The 19,870-nt window shown below is 36.0% G+C and overlaps 2 protein-coding genes across 2 annotated transcripts in view; one reads left to right on the plus strand and one right to left on the minus strand.

Annotated features, from left to right (window-relative positions):
- The window catches only part of LOC128246622 (calsyntenin-1-like), a 74,979-nt gene extending 70,711 nt beyond the window's left edge, over positions 1 to 4,268 (plus strand). The window contains exon 18 of the mRNA XM_052964914.1: positions 157 to 4,268. Coding sequence (XP_052820874.1) covers positions 157 to 321 — 165 coding nt within the window. The 3' untranslated portion in view covers positions 322 to 4,268. The remainder of the gene's footprint in view (positions 1 to 156) is intronic.
- A 4,976-nt stretch (positions 4,269 to 9,244) lies between these two features.
- On the minus strand, positions 9,245 to 13,425 carry LOC128203362 (uncharacterized). Its single transcript, XM_052904756.1, has 5 exons — positions 13,308 to 13,425; positions 12,676 to 13,036; positions 11,838 to 11,988; positions 10,839 to 11,044; positions 9,245 to 10,659 (listed from the first exon to the last, which is right to left on the minus strand). The coding sequence occupies exons 1-5, from the start codon at positions 13,375 to 13,377 to the stop codon at positions 9,909 to 9,911; spliced, it is 1,539 nt and encodes a 512-aa protein (XP_052760716.1). The 5' UTR covers positions 13,378 to 13,425; the 3' UTR covers positions 9,245 to 9,908.
- Positions 13,426 to 19,870: the final 6,445 nt, after the last annotated feature.

A 19,870-nucleotide genomic window follows, 5' to 3' on the forward strand; every position in this document is an offset into this window, starting at 1 on the left:
TGGATGCTTTGTTTAACTTCTTCATTTTATTTTTGATAATAATAATGATCAGACTCTACCTATTATCAGACTCATTATCAGGCTCTACCAATTATCAGACTCATCCAGGCAAAAGACTCCACCATTCATATATATGAAAATACTTGCTTATTGCAGTTATTTGAATATGAGGAACACCCTCATAAAGCCACGTTACCTGATGACAGCGACACAGACGACGATATCAGTGAGTGTTTCCAAGATGACGAGGATAATGACTCTTCAGAAGAGGAGATGGAAACGGCAGTTAAAACACTCGAGTGGGACGACTCGGCGTATTAGTGCAGCGATGCCACATGTCTCATTGTTTTTCATCAACTGTTATATTTTATATGTGACATTGTCAGCGAAAATGTGTCTTGTGAAGGAAGTCACATTAATGAGAAAAGAAATACACCAAGATTTATTTGTATTATAAGTTTGATGAAAAAACTGTAAACATAAGAATGAGTAGGTGTATATTTGAATTACACTGTCATTTTGTAAATACATGTGTAACTACAACTGTTTGCCTATTAAACACCATATTAGAACGAAAATCTCATTGTTTCCTTCATAGGAGCCATTTTTGCACCCCATGTCACAGACTTGTACTTGTCAATGTATGTCAGTAAATGGATTTGCTTTGCAAACAGTTTTTGAATCTGTCTAAGAAATGAACATTTAAATGCCTTCTTATGTTTTAATAAGATGTGATCAACCATGACCATTTATTGGTTTATACATAAGGACATATTTTGAGATCAATATAAGTAGGACATAATGTTTTTATTTTGAAAAAAAAAAAAACTTATAAAGTACAACACATGGATTTAGGCCTTATTATATCCATGCTTTCAAAACTTAAAAGCAATTTAGACAGCAAAAGTTTTGATAACATATTTGTAACCATTTGACCATTTGCACTGCAAATTACTTTACCATGTTCAGAACACTTGTCTGTATTGAATGCTTGTATTTTATCAAGTTCATCCATTATGAATGAAGCATAATGAAAATATGTTGCAAAATCTAAAGAGTATATCAAAACTGCAGTGTATAAACAGCTAGATTGTCAATGCATTATTATATACTTGCATTAGCATATATATTTGTTCATAACTGAAAATTGTATCATATTTTTGGACATTAAAGGAACTTTTTGCTGTCACTATTTTGAAGTGCATTTTATACTAGTGTTTTTGTATCATGCACTTTACAATGGAATCCTTTTGTCACAGATTGTATCATATGATAACTTTTTCCAATCAGTTTCCCTGAGTAGTAATTATATATATTATATATATTTTAAAACAAATTGGAATAATGAATTTGTAAGACAGAGCTTTTGAATTAGTAAGTCAAACTTACCAAAACATTTGTGATAACACCAGAATATCACACGGAATCTCTTGATCATGCAATATGTTGTCATCCCTTTGCTCCAATGTTCAATTGATTGCTAAAAATGATTGTGCAGCAGTTGTAAGTACACATTGGTTTGAATTTAAAACAACTTCTCAATTATGAAGATTGTTTTAATATTACGGCTGTTGTTATCAGGGATTGTATATGGATTGTGTTTTCTAACAGATGTTTGATGTCCATAAAGGTATCTTGTTTTGCCTCTATCTGATTAATATTTCAAACACACTTTCAATGATGAAAGATGTATTTCCCTTTAGTCAGTTATAAGATTAGTAATTTGTCAAGTGGAATATAAAGTGAATATTATATTGTTATCAATATTTATAATGAAAGAAAGGGCTTTTATTCAATGAACAAATATATGAATTATATAAGTGTTCAAATAAGTTTGTGATTTGCATGATAATATATTAATAGAAATGTTTGTACATGTTTGCCTTTTCTTAACACCGCCAGTCTCAAATGAGAGCAGAGTTGTTTGTTTGGTATTATTTTACAATGACTTGATTAGTTTTCTCCCGAGTTTTTTTTGTTGTAAGGAGAAACGGATCAAGGGGCAGGTTTATTCATAGATGCATAGATGAAAAAGGGATTTGAAAGTGCAACACTACAAAACCAATCACTTTTCAAACAGCGATGTCTTTCTGTAAAAAGCAGAGTACATTTATGTTCCTCTCTTCTTTTATGAATTTTCCACAAAATGACTTGTGTAACTTCACCCACTGTCTTGAAAGTTTCTGACGAGAAGTAATAATAAAGTGTAGCGAGGTGCATTTCATGTACAAAAAAAAATAATTGTCACTTATATATTACAGAGGTGAATTAAGAAATATTGATTGTTCTATGACTGTTCTCGAAGATGCATCTATGTTGAAATGCTGTTGTTATCTATGATTTACTACTGTATGAATATGTGTTATGATGCTTCATCGTTCTGGTTGTTTTCACTTAATTTTTTATGTTCACATTGATGTGACTTGATGGCACTGCATGTTGTGAAACTAGCATTTAACCTTGAAATACAGCCAGGTGCATATTTTCAACTTCAGACTATAAACTGAATTGTGTAACCTACATATACGTATGAAATAATTATTTAGATTTCTAGGAAATCAGATTGTTAAATCTTTAAGAAAACAGTTTGTCGTGATAATTTAGAATTACAAATATTCACTTTTACCAAATGAAATAAATATATGAACTTCTAAACATTCTGAAAGTTCACCATATTTCATATTCATTTTTAACTGTAGTTAAACTAAATCTTATAGGTATTTGGAATAATAAGTTCAAATTTTAACACATGTTTACTTTATTTGTATCTATTAAAGGTATTTTACTTGTATTGATTGGAGGCATATAGTTTAATGCAGTAACGGGTTTTATAGCTACTTATTTATTTATTTGACATTCCAATTTTGTTACAGATGTTTTATTTACCTGATTTATGCTGTTTCAGAAGTCTCAAATTATAAATTCAAATGCAATATAACTTTACATTCCCTCTCCTTAATTTTCATATGAAAACTCAATATAAGATATAATCTTTAAACAGTGATCCCATAAACAACATAATTTATGAAGTTGACTGGTGAAAAGAATATTGATTATCTATAAATTTTGCCAGCTTTTAATCTATATGCAGGTCAAAGAGTGGGCACTCTGGCAGTTCAGTAAACTGTAAGTCAAAGATAAGGCACCAAAGCCATTCTCTTAACTATTGTTAAATGACACATGAATGTAGCTCTATCAAAATTATTTCAAAAGATGTCAAAGAAAATATGAAGATATCTTCTGGTAAATGGATGAATTTTTTCCATGATGATCTAGTGCTGTATACTGCCATTATTTTACATCGCTTATCAGCTGAATTCATCTCAATCATCCTTTTGTAATCATGTATCATATTCCTACACACTTGGTGAAAAAGGCATTTAGAGGAGTTTCTTTGTTCCTTGCATAATATATATGTGTTTTTTTTTCTCTTTCAATTATGAGGAATATTGTTAAATATATTATTAGATTATAATGGTTTCTATCATTTGAAAAGTTGTTTGATTGAGTTTTTTATTAAGAAAGATTTTTTAATGTTTTGATTATATGAATTGAATTGATACGATGTTAAACTTTTGTGGTTGGCATAAATCAATTATTTTTTTATTTCACATTGAGTGAATATTCCAGGATGTGGATGCATGTCTCCAAGTATGTGGAAATATGTTTGTCATCCTGACTATGTCATATCAATCATCAATGTACAAACTTCATTGTCGATGCCATGTGTTTTAATTGTTAACTCTGTGTTGTGATAGAAAATAGCTTTCCTCGCAATTTACATGAACACATCCTAAGTTTACTGTTATTCGTTATCATACTTTGTAATATAAGGTTTAATTGATATATTGCAGTCGTAAAATTATAATCTAATTCAACTTTACAAAAGCAAGCCTTGCACAACTTTTTTTTAAATTTTTAAAGCTTTTTGGAACTTTTGTATAAAGATTTTTTTCTTTGAAATGTATATACCGTATACAGAAACTCTATTTACATTTACTGTGTTTATTGTGTTTTTCTTGTATTAACATTATAATTGTGAAATGACTGTGTATTATTGGTGTTCCCACAAATCACTATCCTTAACATGGATGACTTATTTAATGATAACTGTTTTCCTCTTTATACTGATAACTGCAATATCCAGACTCCTGGTTTTAAGCCACCTTATGGTTGTTATTGATTTCTATATTTCTACCAAAACAATTCAGTTGTGAGTGTTGTCTTGTCTTCCTTTGTTAGTTCAATAAAACACAAAGATAAAAGTCCTTGATTGTTGTTGTTAGTTATATTATTGATAGAGATACAAGTCCTTGATTGTTGTTAGTTTTATGAATCTTAGATATGAAATCCTGGATTTTTAGCTCAACTATTCGCCCGAGCGTCGGCTTCGGCGTAACCACTTATGTAAAAGTTTGCGTACCACCTCAAATATTTTCAAAGTCCATTGACATCTTGCTTTGAAACTTTGCACACTTGTTCACCATCATGCCCCCCTACCTTTACACAGGAGGAGGTAACTCCATCAAGTATTTTGACAAAATTATGCCCTTTTTTCGACTTAAATTTATGTGAAAGTTTGCATACCACCTCAAATATTTTCAAAGTTCATTGACATCTGGCTTTGAAACTTCGCACACTTGTTCACCATCATGCCCCCAACCTGTACACAGGAGAGAGGAGGTCACTGTATCAAGCATTTTGACAGAATTATGCCCCTTTTTCTACTTGGAATTTACGTTAAAGTTTGTGTACCACCTCAAATATTTTCAAAGTCCATTGACATCTGGCTTTGAAAATTCGCACACTTGTTTACCATCATGCCCCCAACCTGTACACAGGAGAGAGGAGGTCACTGTATCAAGCATTTTGACAGAATTATGCCCCTTTATCTACTTGGAATTTACGTTAAAGTTTGTGTACCACCTCAAATATTTTCAAAGTCCATTGACATCTGGCTTTGAAAATTCGCACACTTGTTTACCATCATGCTCCAAACCTGTACACAGGAGGAGGTCACTGTATTAAACATTTTGACAGAATTATGCCCCTTTTTTCGACTTAAATTTATGTGTTAGTTGTACCACCTCAAATATTTTCAAAGTTCATTGACATCTGACTTTGAAACTTCGCACAGTTGTTCACCATCATGCCCCCAACCTGTACACAGGAGAGAGGAGGTCACTGTATCAATCATTTTGACAGAATTATGCCCCTTTTTCTACTTGGAATTTACGTTAAAGTTTGTGTACCACCTCAAATATTTTCAAAGTCCATTGACGTCTGACTTTGAAAATACGCACACTTGTTCACCATCATGCCCCAAACCTGTACACAGGAGGAGGTCACTGTATTAAGCATTTTGACAGAATTGTGCCCCTTTTTCGACTTAGAATTTACGTTAAAGTTTGCGTACCACCTCAAATATTTCCAATTCAATTTATGTAAATATCTCAGCACATCATGTATTGCATTGAAATCTAATCTAACAGTGTTCCATGCATGTTTCGCCAAAACCTTTCAATCCATACACCCTAAAACGTGGAATAGTCGAGCGCACTGTCTCTGTGACAGCTCTTGTTGTTAGTTATAATTCATGGAGATGAAAGTCCTTGATGTTGTTGCTAGTTCTATGAATCATGGAGATGAAAGTCCTTGAATGATGTTAGTTAACTGAATCGTGGATATAAAAGTCCTTGATTGTTAACCAGGTTTTCACTGGCAGGCGGGCAGCATCAAACTCACCTATGAAACTGAATAATTTCAGTAAGGGTTGACATATCTTTACCAAACTTGGTCTATAGGAAAAGTTTATGGATACCTTTCATGGGATTGCGTTTGGGGTCCCTAGGGTCAAGGTCAAGGTCACTGTTACTAAAAATAGAAAAACTGTTGAAACTGAATAACTTTAATTAGGGTTAACATATCTTGACCAAACTTGGTCTATAGGTAAATTTTATGGATACCTTTAATGGGATCGCGTTCGGGGTCACTAGGATTCAAGGTCAAGGTCACTGTTACTAAAAATGGAAAAACGGTTGAAACTGAAAAACCTTAGTTAGGGTTGACATATCTTGACCAAACTTGGTTTATAGGAAGAGTTTATGGATACCTTTCATAGGATTGCGTTTGGGGTCCCTAGAGTCAAGGCCAAGGTCACTTTACTAAAAATAGAAAAACGGTTGAAACTGAATTACTTTAGTAAGGGTTGACATATCTTGACCCAACTTGGTATAAAGGAAGAGTTGATGGATACCTTTCATGTGATTGCGTTTTGGGGTCCCTATGGTCAAGGTCACTGTTACTAAAAAAGAGAAAAAAACAGACACAGGCTGAAGTTCTTCTGTCAATCATTGAAAACCTGGTTTCGTCGCATTGCGCCGTTTCTTGTTTTTAGTTCTATGAACCATTGAGGTAGATGGCCTTGATTGTTATTGATAGATAAATACACGGACATACGTCTTTGATTGTCGATGCTATTTTAAAAGATCCTGAATTGTCGTTATTAGTTTAATAAAAAAACATGTAGAAAAAATACTCCATGCAATCAATAAAATACAGAGACAAAAGTCATTGACTGGCGTTACTTAGAAAAAACACACGGAGAAAAGTCCTTAATTGGTGCTGTAGTTCTTCCAAACTATCAGATAATAATTAATTGTAGTTGTTAGTTTTTTAAACAGTAGATAGAAGTCCTTGACTGACATGGTTAATTCCATAAAACACGGGAGTTAAAAGTCGTTTAATTCCGTTGTTATGTTAAACACGAATTAACGTCATTGATTTCTATCTTATTTCTAAAAGACATCTTTTTTATATATTGAGATGAATCTCCGTGATTGCCGTTGATATATTAAACGGAGATGAATGTACTTGATCACCGAACTTATACAAAACATGGAGATGATCGCCATTTTTATTTGAAACAAAGAGATAACAATCCTTGATTGTCGTTGTTGGGGTAACCATGAGGTAAAAGTCGTTGATTTTTGTTTAGTAAAACAAAGATATAAAAGTATTTGATTGTCATTGTAATATTAAACAAAGACAACAATTCTTTATTGTCATTGTCATATAAAATACGGAAGTAAAAGTCTTTGAATTTTGTTGCTGTAGAAAACACACATATAAAATTCCTTTATTGTCATTTTAGCTCGACTTTTCGATAAATAAAGAGCGCTATTCGCTCCGGCATCAGCGTCGACGTCTGCTTCGGCGTCCGGTTACAGTTTTAGGGCAAGTTGGGATTTAACTTATAACTCCAATTCCACTCATTCAATTCAATTTCTCCATATTACAACTTATGGCCCTTGATAGACTTAGAAAGGTTGGTTAAAGTTTTAGGGCAGCTTGGAGTTTTCACTCGCATCTCCAACGACGTTCATTCAATCGACATCATACGCGCGCATCTGGTAACATGTACCTTTAGGCTCGGATAACCTCTCTTATCATGCGACCGTTCATGTACCCAAGTAGTGTTTATTTTTACTAACATTTTACTTCTAACCTAAGTGATCACCTGTCGACCTCCATGAAGTACCATGCTTAATCGTTAACAATTGCAACTTGACGAGTTACATACATGACGTCTAAACTTGGTTGGTCCCCTGCTGAAATCAGGACATATTATGTAACATCACCATGACAAAGCAGGGCTCGCTCGCTTCGATCGCCTTAACTATTAAGATTTTACATTATGTATGTTCTTACGATCACCAGGCCCTAATTTCTCGAAACTTCTTAAGGCAAGCAGGCTTAAGTAGCTTATTTCAATAAGCCAAAATACATACTTAAATTTGGTTTGATAATATAGAACAGGTTTATTGCGATTATCATTGAGCTAATCACCTTAAAAATCTTTAAGAAGTAAATATCACACAAATAATAGAAAAACAGAAATAGTGAGCTTAGCTTAATCCTGTTGTAAGAGACTTAAAAAGTTTTGAGAAATTGGAGCCTGGTGTCCTTTTGGAAGGCCATGGGAAAGTTCTCCTGATGGCGTTTCTATCCACAACCGGTTCGGTGAGAGGCGGACACCAATACCACCCTTCTCTTGGTTTTCGTTACCACCCTCAACAAATAGGCAGGTTGCGGCAACTTAATAAGAGGAAGGCGTACTGGATAAATATTGGACATGCTACGGTAAACGATAGGAAATAACACAAGAAAATATACGACGTTTTATTCGGGAAGTAAATGCAAACTATACGAAGGATACACATTTCCCTTTACAATAACAAACAATAGACTAAAATGTTTTAAATATCACAAACGCAAGTGACATTGACCTCAATGAAAAAGCGAGCATTCAAAATGTGATTGATCTTACCTGTTCGGATTTCTACAACGTTATTCACATCAGGTTTTCACCAAACCAGTCAACATTCAAAATCATGATTGAATTCATGAAGAGAAAACATCATCCAACCCAACAGCATCCCACCATCACCCAACCCAACAACATGCAACCCCAAAACACACAACCCTTACAACCCAACATTATCTAACCCAACAGCCCAACTACATCCAGCCCAACACCCAACTATACACAGCCCAACACCCTACCCATCAAAATCATACAACACCTAAACTAGTACATTAGTCAGTAAGTAAATTGCATGCACGCCATTAATTACATGCGCAAAATATTGTGTATCTCATATACAAACTAAACTTCGGGCCTGGTCACAGTATGAAGCGATTCTATGACACACGCTAGCCATAGACGATGCTTCAAATTATCGGCAATACTACAGTTAGTTTAGTTGTATGTTAAAATTAGAAATTTAGATTTATCAATTGATTGCCAATTAAAATTGTTTGATAATACTGTTGCACCAATTTTGTTATATGGTTGTGAAGTGTGGGGTTTTGGAGACCTTAGCACAATTGAAAAAATTCAAACTGATTGTATGAAGCATATTTTAAAAGTAAAGAAAGGCACCCCTCATGTTATGCTGTATGGCGACTTAGGTAGATTCCCACTTAGTATTGCTATTAAGGAACGGATTATAGAATGCTGGTATAAACTTACTCACAATAACTACAAGTTATCGTCGATACTGTATAAACTAATTTATAATGAGTCAATTAGAAATAATAGGCATTATCTGTGGCTAGACAATGTTAAGAATATTTTTGATGAATGTGGACTAGTTTTATACGGCAAAACCAGTACTTTGACGGTACAAAGGAATATTTGTTAAATCTTGTTGAAAATTCAAGCAATCATGGAATAGTACTGTAAATGAGTCTCCAGAGTGTTACAATTATAGGATTTACAAAACGAATCATAAGTTTGAAGATTTTTATGGTATAATTCCAGAAATGTTTATCCAGCCGCTCATAAATTTCAGACTTTGCAATAATTATTTGCCCGTTGAGACGGGTCGCTGGCATGGTATTCAAAGAAAAGACCGAAAAAATGTACTGTATGTAACTGTAATGACACTGGCGATGAATTTCATTACTTTCTGAAATGCACACACTTTGCAAATGAAAGAAGAAAAATATTTACCAGCTATTCATAGAAATGATGCCAATATAATACCTTTCTATAAGATAATGTGTGAGAATGTTTGTGAAAAGCTAATACTCTCAAGCAAATTAATATATTTTGTGTTTAAAACATTGCGAAACCCACCTGGCAATATAACCTACTATTCTAAAGATGAGTAGTTCGGCTATAACTTATTATGGTAAAGTGTATCTTATGTCATTTCAAATTCAAATACATAATGCTTTAACATCTGACCCCAAAAACCTGGTTCATTATTTGTTGTTTTATATATTATAATTATATTATATTATAATATAATGCATACCTCTATTCACATGCATAATGTGTTGAGCGTAATAAAAGAAAAGAAAGAAATGGAAATTGTAGAACTCCGAGGAATAGTTGCCCTTTAATTGTTGACGAACCACTCGATTGCAGATGTCCGACTGGTGTGCCCTCTGTCTGTATGTTCCCCAACCGTCCATCGGGACATGTCCACGAAACCCGTGGTGACGGCCATGGTGAAACACCAATAAGGATTCGTTTTAAAGCGAAGCTCCGCTGTAGATCTAGGAGTTTTCTCCACACTCACAGATCGAACATGCATGGCGCCAATGTCCGCCCCACTAATGTCAATGTTGTCCGCTTTATGAATAGTTATTGAACCGATTTCGTCAATTCCCATTATGTATCTAATTCTCGCACCTTGCATCACAGCGTCTGTCAGCGCAGCCTTGGAACCGGAAGTTACTGTGCCGAATTCGTCGTGAGCCAGGACCTTCCGCCAGGGCCGCGTGTCTATAAACCAAGTCACCGCCGTTGTCGTGGTAACGCGGCTGCCAGTCGTCTCAATCGCCTCTCCCACCCGCAGCCTCAGCGTCGTCTGCGTCCCTGTCGTTGTCACTATGCTCCAGTCCCACACTCCCTCAGAATCAAACTCCTTGATGTTACTGCTGTCCTTCAAAACTTTACTGAGGATTATGGCGTTTACGTGGGCACCGCGGATTCTCACTTCATCGGGTTCAACAGACATGTCGCCAATCAGCAGCTTCACGCGATGGCCACTCTCCGCAGCGGACCGCAGCATTTCTAGGGAGCCCTGCAGTCCGTTCCCGGCCGAGTCGTGCTGATAGGCCAGCTGCCAACACGTGTCTGTATACCTGAGAGTTTATGAACGAGTAAACATTATAAGTGTGGCATATACAGTTTTACATCATCAAACTTAATTAATAATCAAAGTTTCGCATATAAAAGTATTTAACAGTTAATTTCAAAATAGTGGTTTTGAATAGAAGCATGAAGACAACAGACCAATATATAAGGTAAATATTGCACCTACCAAGTTATTTGCCTATCTTCATTTGCGACCCATGCAACATGCCCGTGCTCCCCTATTTTCCACTTGGACAATTGGTGGTCTCCGTCAGTGGCGAAATTACTGAACCACCAATAGTCGTTACCCTGGAACTCAATATTGGGAGGCGTGAACTTTTGACTGACATGCCACACGGCTTGGCCAACAACTAGGTCACCGGTATCCGAAATCTACAAGTCAGAGAAGTATTAAAAAATGACGTAATTTGCATAAACATTACAATTCATAGAAGAATCGGGATAATGTGTAAATGAATCAGAGCCATTATATGTGCAAGTATACCTGCATCCAGGTATGATGTTTACACATTTCAATCATTGTTATGGACCAATCATATTATTTTGATCGCAAACATTTTTTTTTAAATACAGGCAATTTAGAAGCTTTAGGCGAGTCAGTTTATAAGCGATATTTTATTTTGTTTCAGGATTAAAAGAGGTTTCTCACGAGCTTAGGTAAATAAAATGGAAAAAGCGTGTACATTTTCTTTTATCTAATTTCTTTTTCTTTTATTTTAGCTCACACGATTAAAGATTGCATAAATCTGTTTGTCTTCTGTCTACCGTTGACGGTCAATATTTCCTTTTTAAAAATAACATTTCAGAAAACAAAATTTGGGTCAACCCCAATGTTGTTGTTTTCAAATTGTCCCGACCCATCGTGTAGTGTCGCCACTCTTTTGAAATGTTGCGCATAGTAAAGCATTAAAGGCTCTTAAATGTTTTTTTCGACTATCCATTCGTCTGTTTTATTGTTCTAAAGTGTCAAATGACCTGGTGTTGAAGTGATGAGCGATGGTCACAGTGTCTTTATTTTGTGCTTGACATGCACAACTACATACCCCCTTTTTTTTATTAGACTCATATAAACCGCTGAAAATGAAAAATACGAGACCATACTCGGCGTTTTAGTCCATTTATAAGTCATTGGCACTACAAGGGAAAATAATTGCCAACCATGTACCTGCACGTTATCCATTTTTGTCGTGTAAGCCAAGCTCTCCACCACTCCGCGAACGTCAGCGCCATGGCTCACGTCAGTGATGACGTCCCTCACATCTCCACTGAGTGATGTTCCGCTGCTCGTGTGTTTATATACCGTTGGCCCGCTACCCCTACGGATTATAAGGTGATTTTAATGTAAGACATCAAATATGCGGCTGAATAGGTTCAAGCGTGAATTCATATCTTAATATCATAAAATGAAGTAAAGTTAAAACACTTATAAATAAGTTAAATTCCCGACACGGAATGCCTTTGATAATTGCGGTGAATATTGGATTTACAGAGATAAATAAATGTAAGCCTTCACATTCAGCTTATATAAGTTTAAAACATATATTTGTACAAAAATGCCTTTTTAAAGGCATAACAAAATAATCTCAAATATCTCATAACTGTGAATTATCCTATGCCGTTATTGCTAATTCAAATATTCCCATTGTAACATACAATTGTTCACGTCATTTCTTAAATCTATTTGGAAAGTGTCCCTTCTTTCAGAATAAACCTTATCACTGCCCGATGATCTCCATGTGTCGGATCCATACTACCATGTATACTTACGATGTATAAGTGACCGATTTTGATATAACGCATTATCCGATTTTAAAAATAGTTGCTGCATAAAATTAGTTGGTTAAATCTTATCGTGCAAAGTTTAGCATTCTTACTTAGATATTATGCAATATTTGAACAAAAGGTAATGACCGTCCCTCGTGTAATATAATACCAGCCTTTGCCCGCTTTACCCTAGCAATGTATGGCTCTCAATAAATCAATGGTCGAACACAGAGGCTCACCTCACAAACCACTTCATTTGATAGGTACCGACGTTTGTGCTGACTGAAACGTGTTTGCCGACGTAATAACGCATCATCTGAACACTTCCCGTCGTACAGACGTTTAGGAACCACCAGTACGCGTTATCCTGGAACGTTCGCCATGTCGCTTTGCCGATGTGAAACAAGGCCTGTCCGCAGATGTTGTCCCCGACTGTATGGAGATTTTGGACGCTCGTGTAGTAGTTGACCCACAAACGCATATATATTCTGACGTCACTTCCGGTCATGGCCGCGGAGATAAGGTCAGTCTTGGAACCAAATGTGACCACACCATTCGCGTCCGTCGTTAAGACATGGGTCCAATTTTGGTGACATGAACCTATCGTTAGAAAGTCAAGTCGTTTGAAATTTATGTTGAAATTAACTTTCACGTTTAAGCGTAACCCGTCCCACGCAGATTTACGGTTTTTCTAACAATGGTTCCGAAAATAGGGTGGACAAGGTTCCATGCATCGCCCAAAGCGATAGTCAAATATCCGTCAAAACGTATAACAGAAGTGGCATCAAACGTATGATTTTTCAACATTTTTACTTACCAACTATTAAATTATCAGTCAGATTTAAACTATAAAACAATAAATAATACGTACATGACAAGCTCACAGCACTCACAGGAATCCAGATCAATGCCAAGACGAAGAGCGCCACAATCACCGCCATTATTACTTTTACATGTCAGAGCGCAACTATGGTATATTTACATATAAGATATAATTTTCTTACTTATTAGCAAATGACAAACTTCTTCTTTATGCGCGTTAAATGCATGAGTTCATGTAGGTTTGGTTTTTCAAGGGGAAGTTAAGTGCTTTATCCCGGTTATATTCCGATAGTACGAGGTAAACAGAAGGATAAACAAACATCCAAAGTAAAATCGGTTGCGTTTGTGGTAATAAACAAACGATATACACATTGTCATAATTGGGGCTTATCAGGGTATCGATGGCCCCTAGCGCTTATATAGTGTATGAGCTCCGTGCAATACTGGCGTTGGAAGTTGTTCGCCCGGTTAGCTCAATCGGTAGAGCGTTGGACTCTGAATTGGACAACCCGGGTTCGATTCCCGGGCGGACCAGGTCACCTCTGTTGTGATTGGTTATGAAATCCTTTCTACGACCATTCGCACTGTACCACTGCCCCTGGCATATACAGAAGTTGTCAGTTCCTTGCAGAGGTGAAGGCACCTAGTACTGGTTCTGTCCAGGATAGGTGTGCGGTGGTTGAACTGTCACTCTGGGACCCTTCAATGTGCTCACACCGGGACCCGGAGTATAAACTACTAACACCACCACCAAGTTAGACCCCAGACATTCCTCTCCTGGTGCGTCCTCAAGTTATTACAAAGGGTGTGGAATCACGTGACTTCTAAGTGGTTTTCACATTGGGCACCACGGGTCACAACCGATATAAATCAAACAAACACCTAAATGACGTTAATTTCTAAAAAAAACGTTTTGACAGGAAATATATGAATATATTTCTTAGCCTATTACAGACTGTGCTATTTTCTGTTTCTTTACTTGTGAAATGTTTTTTATTTGCTTGTATTTTAATGATGCAATCCTTGGCCAAAATTCCTACTTGCGGCTGAATTTTTGTAGAACGATGCAACGCGGAAATTCTGGCCAGAGATTTCAAGTCGTTGTGGTCTCGAATAAATTACTGTTATCTCTTTTAGGTTATGATACCAAACTTAGATGCCAGTCGAAGAATGTGCTTTTAGCGACACACTGGACGCATATTTTTTATTAAATTAAAAGAAAAGGTCCCGCTTCCAGGCAAATGTAGGTACCAGAATCGGTACTATTCCTTACAAATCCGCTTTGTTTAGTACCGGCCATTTTTCTCACACAGTGTTTGCATAAAACTAAATTAGATATGTTTAGATAACGATTATTGCAAACCATTGCACCATTGTAAATTTCAAAACTTCTACACAGTAGAAACCGATAAAAGATCTCCGATTTCCTTTGTTGTTTGTTACATTTTCAGGATCCGGCGGAGGGAAAAATTACAAACCGTTCGATTATTTTTTACCCTTTCTCCAAAACGTTTAAAAACAAATGGAAAATGTATGTTCGCGATTTTATATTGTTTTACCAAATTTCACAGTGACATTTATTTTGTTATATAAATGCAAAAAAACACGTTTGTTTATATTGAAAAAAGTAACGTTACTATGGAAATAGTCTCAAAATTCTACTATTGGCAGGAAGACGTTTAATTAACACATTTAGCGTCTTTAGCAACTCTGACACTTCTGTCAAAACCTATATGATTACCATGGAAACGATTGTTTATCATTATTTGGCACTCCAAGATAGATCGAGGAAATCACTAGTACTGGTGAAACAGCAAGACGGTGTACATGGCTACCACCGGGATGTTGGTTTGCGTTCAAGCTATGATAGTTTATTTAGGTGAGTGGTTTTAAATAATTCCGATATATTAAAACATTTGGAGCATATTTTTCATGAAAAGCTAATATAAAGCTCAGTTTTAACAGAACGGCTATTTCTTAGCTTAAACTAACGTTATGGTTTACGAGCGTTACGATGCCCTTAGTCATTACTATGTTCGAAATATATTTCAGAGTGTTTGTTTATTTAACCATGGTCTTTAAAGTACGCCTTTTTGTTTCATTTTCAGAAATTAATGATTTGTTACGCGCCGAGTAAAAATGACATAACCAATGCACTGTCCAATTATTGATACAACACACCCAGCATGTTTATCTATTATCCGAATTTCTCCTTGGCTAGCACTGCTGTTTGTAACAAACACCCGTGGGCAGGGTAAGGACATGTGCAGTATTGAGAACGTCCACGAGTCCACGAGCAAATGCCTCTCAAAGTACCTGGTGGACTCCAGCATCAACCCGCTAGTGCCCATCTTCAACGACTCCGCCGCCGTCGTCAACTTTTGCGCGTAAGTGTTATAGTCATGCAATTTACTAGCTCGATGGAGACACAAGTAGGTCTGTCCGTTTCCTAGATTAATGAAAATGCTGGCGACGAGAAAGAGCCCACTGTTGCGGATCGAACACCGAACCTCAAAAGTTATAATGTTGTGCAGATGTGTCACATGTCAGGATTTATTTTCAACCCATTTCAACCCACGTTTCACACTGTCCCGAGAAGCTCATGTAATGGGTTTAAAATAGTGCCAGCTGAACTATTGATGTTGGCAAAAGAAGCTCTTTACTTTCAGTCGACACATTAACGACATAGAGACGTGTTACAAGAGCGTAATCTCAGCCTGCACGTCAGACAAGCGGGTCAATGTCGTGTTCGGTCAGACCGGTGCAGCCATGCTAGCGGCCTTGGACGGGATATGCAAGGAACCAAACAAAGGTATGTTGTAAGGGGTGAAGGCCAGTGGAAGGTCAATATCGCCGTGTCATTCAAATGGAAAATAAATATTTTATCGAGAGCTCTGATCTACTAAAGGTATGCTTACTGTCTGTGCTAGAGATTAACTGTTATCATTAATATTGTTTGAAAATCATGATAGTGAATCTATTTTAATTTTTTGTGACTCGTACTAGAAGCTATCCGCAATAAAACAATTGGGTTAGGGTTAGGGTTCATATCACAGGGGCAGGGTACGTGGTTATTCCACACCCATATGGCCACGCCCCTCACCAATTAGCAAGTCAAACATATTCCATAACATTTAAATGATGACGGATGAACTGTAACTAGTTCTTTATCACAATAATTTTATTTTTATATTTTTATTTTATGATATTCAAAAGATTAAAAAATAGAATAAAAAATATTAAATAAAGAAGTTTTACTGATAGGAAATTTTAAAAGAATGGCACTGAATGTGACGATTTTACATAAAACAATGCAAGATAGACAAGACTCGTGTCCATGATGATCCCAATGGGCTATACCGCATAGTGTTTACCAAAATAAATCCACGAATTTCCATATAAAACGCAGGAAACGCTTTGAAATGCCACAAATCTACTGTTGGGATACATAAATGGTAATAATATAACAGCTGTTTTGGCAGTTTAAGATACACACTTGTTAAAACTGAATGGTTATAGCCCTAAAGTCATGAGATGAAAGATCCACTTGCGTTTAAAAATGAATGAAAACAGAAAAACACATGTTGTTTAAAAGAAATATAGCGTAGGAGTACAACCAGTGTGGTGAAAAAGTAAACAATAAACAAGAGGGCCATGAAGGCCCTGTATCGCTCACCTGATCCAATTCAAGTGTGAAATAAGTGTTTTCAGGGCGAGGGCAATTGTGACAAAACTCTTCCCTATCAGCCTTAGACCACAATTTGAAGGGTCATCTTCATTTCAGCTACTTTAGATCATATAAGGTAAAGTAAGATGGTGAATTGGTTATATGGGCTTTACCGCATACCAATTCAGGTTATATGGTGCAAAACAGGACTAAAGATTTGGGTTTCACATCTCATTCAGATCCAAATATAATCATGAGGTATGGAATCAAAACATTTATACCTGCTGGAATTAAAAAAAATATTACTTAGATCCTTCCTAGTGACCAAGTTTTTTTTAATATCACGGATGATTTTTTTTAATATCACCGATGACCCAGTTGCAAACCTTACCTTGCTGTAATAAGTACATTCTGATCAGGTTTCATATAGATAATGTAGAAAATATGGCCTCAACTGTGTTTTAACAATGTTTTCTATGATTTGACTACGTGACCTAGTTTTTGAACTCAGGTTATCCAGTTTCAAACTTGACATAGGCTTCATAAACACAAACATTCTGACATAGTGTCATGGTGATTAAAGAGAGAATGCAACCTCTACAGTGTTTACAAAGTTTTTCTATGATTTAACCTAGTGGCCTGGTTTTTGACCTCTGATTACCCAGCTTCAAACTCTACCTAAAGATCATCATGAATAACATTCTGATCAAGTTCCATGAACATATAGTCATAAATGTGACCTCTAGAGTGTTAACAAGCTTTTCCTTCAATTTGACCGGTGACCTAGTTTTTCACCGCACATGACTAAGATTCGAACTTGGCCTAGAGCTAATCAATATATACATTCCGAGTAAGTTTCATGACCATACAGTCATAAATGTGACCTCTATAGTGCTAACAAGGTTTTCCTATGATTTGACCTAGTGACATAGTTTTTGACCGCACATGACCTAGATTTAAATTTGACTTAGAGATTATTTATATAAACATTCTGACTAACTTTCATGAAGATACAGTCATAAATGTGACCTCTAGAGTGTTGACAAGCTTTTCTTTCAATTTGATCTGGTGACCTAGTTTTTGACCGCACATAATCCAGATTCTAACTTGCCCTAGAGATCATTAATATTAACATTCTGACCAACTTTTATGAAGATACAGTCATAAATGTGACCTCTAGAGTGTTAAAACGCTTTTCCTTCAATTTGACCTGGTGACCTAGTTTTTTTATTGCACATGACCCAGATTCGAAATTGACCTGGAGATCATTAATATTAATATTTTGACTAAGTTTCCTGAAGATACCGTCATAAATGTGACCTTTAGAGTGTTAACAAGTTTTTCCTGGTGACCTAGTTTTTAACCCCAGATGACCAAATATCGAAGTCGTCCAAGATTTTATTGAGTGTAAACAAGTGTCTGACCAAGTTTCATTAAGATTGTGCCAAAATTGTGACCTCTAGAGTGTTAACAGTCAAATTGTTGACGACGGACGACGACGGACGACGGACACAGAGCGATCACAATAGCTCACCTTGAGCACTTTCTGCTCAGGTGAGCTAAAAATAGATCAAGTAGCTGCACGCTTTCGTTCCCTATATCGGATAATATTTTGTTGCTTCATAGATTTGTTATTTTCAATATTTAAATACCAATCATTACTGGTCCCTTGGTTTAAAACGCAGAACAAAAATAAGGGCACACAGTTTTTTTTAGGTACAACTATACCCACGACCAACATTCGATTAAGTGAACGTTACTGTATATTTCATGGCATTGGTATTTTAGCCGAGGATTTGACTTGCGCACATGCGAATTTTGCGCACAACATCACACACGTGGTCCGGAAAATGAGCGAAACAGTTGACCACATGGACATGCAGAATTCCCAGTTTGCTGAACTTTGCGGGTAGGTCAAGTAACTAAGAATGAACGTTATTCTATTAATTTATTATATGCTTTTATATCATTTTTTCTGCGATAGCAGTTTAACCTCAGTTTGACCTAGATATTAATACAATTGACTTAGATTGTTTTTACCTTCTCTCTTATTTTTGACAGCAATGGAAATTTAGAACATGTGTATTGTCTTGAAACAGAATATCAATGTTGTCCTTTGATGACTTATACTGTGACATTTTGACCTACTTTATTATTTTTGAAGATACAGAAAAACAATTAAGACCATGTGTACAGTTTTGAAAACCAATATCGACGTTGTGTTTGGTTAACATTGACTGTAACCTTTTGACATTCTTTCTTATTTTTTAAAGGTACATCAATGAAATTAAGACCACGTCTGCAGTTTTGCCAAATTGTTTCAGTGTCATCCTCGGATGTGCAAAACTGTGACCTTTTGACCTTCTTTCTTATTTTTAGACTATCTGCGCATGCGCACAGGTAGTCTTAAGACCACAAACTCCAAAGAATTACTTCTATTCATGTCGTTTTAACCCATTTTTTGTCTCAATGCGCTCTATGTTTAGCAGAATGACGTCGAAACTATAAAAATAGATTGGTTGTGTTGCAGTCCGAATATGAGTTTTTGCTTGTTCGGCTATTTCCGCGCTGTAATTATGTATCCCGGCGTTTTATTTTTAACAGAATATAACTATTTTTAGATCGTTATATTTATCAGGTTAATGAGGGTCAAGATATGAGGCTCTGGTAGGAAGATAACATATTGATATTCACTCTGAGTTTAGCCAATGATGTTTCAGAAATGATTACCGACCGCAAGTGTCCCATCGCCTGCAGGATTTGTTACTATAACCTGACGTGACCCTGAATCACGCTTATTTGAAATGGTGCTTTTTTTATTTGACTTTTATGAGATAAGAAACAAAAATAATTGTCTAAGTTAAAAATAGTTGTATCTCAGGTTTCGCATTGCTAATGGTGCAGTATAGCGTATGGCATTAACGTATATGAGCGTACGATAAAAA

Source organism: Mya arenaria, chromosome 9, assembly GCF_026914265.1.
Source record: "Mya arenaria isolate MELC-2E11 chromosome 9, ASM2691426v1".
NCBI classification, from domain to species: domain Eukaryota; kingdom Metazoa; phylum Mollusca; class Bivalvia; order Myida; family Myidae; genus Mya; species Mya arenaria.

Bases quoted from the DNA above. Each gene is read 5' to 3' on its own strand.
- LOC128203362 (XM_052904756.1), bottom strand. From the start codon at position 13,377: ATGGCGGTGATTGTGGCGCTCTTCGTCTTGGCATTGATCTGGATTCCT. The intron at 11,989-12,675 runs GTGAGCCTCTGT...TATAATCCGTAG, and splicing joins CAAATGAAGTGGTTTGTGAG to GGGTAGCGGGCCAACGGTAT. The intron at 10,660-10,838 runs GTAGGTGCAATA...ATAAACTCTCAG, and splicing joins GAAGATAGGCAAATAACTTG to GTATACAGACACGTGTTGGC.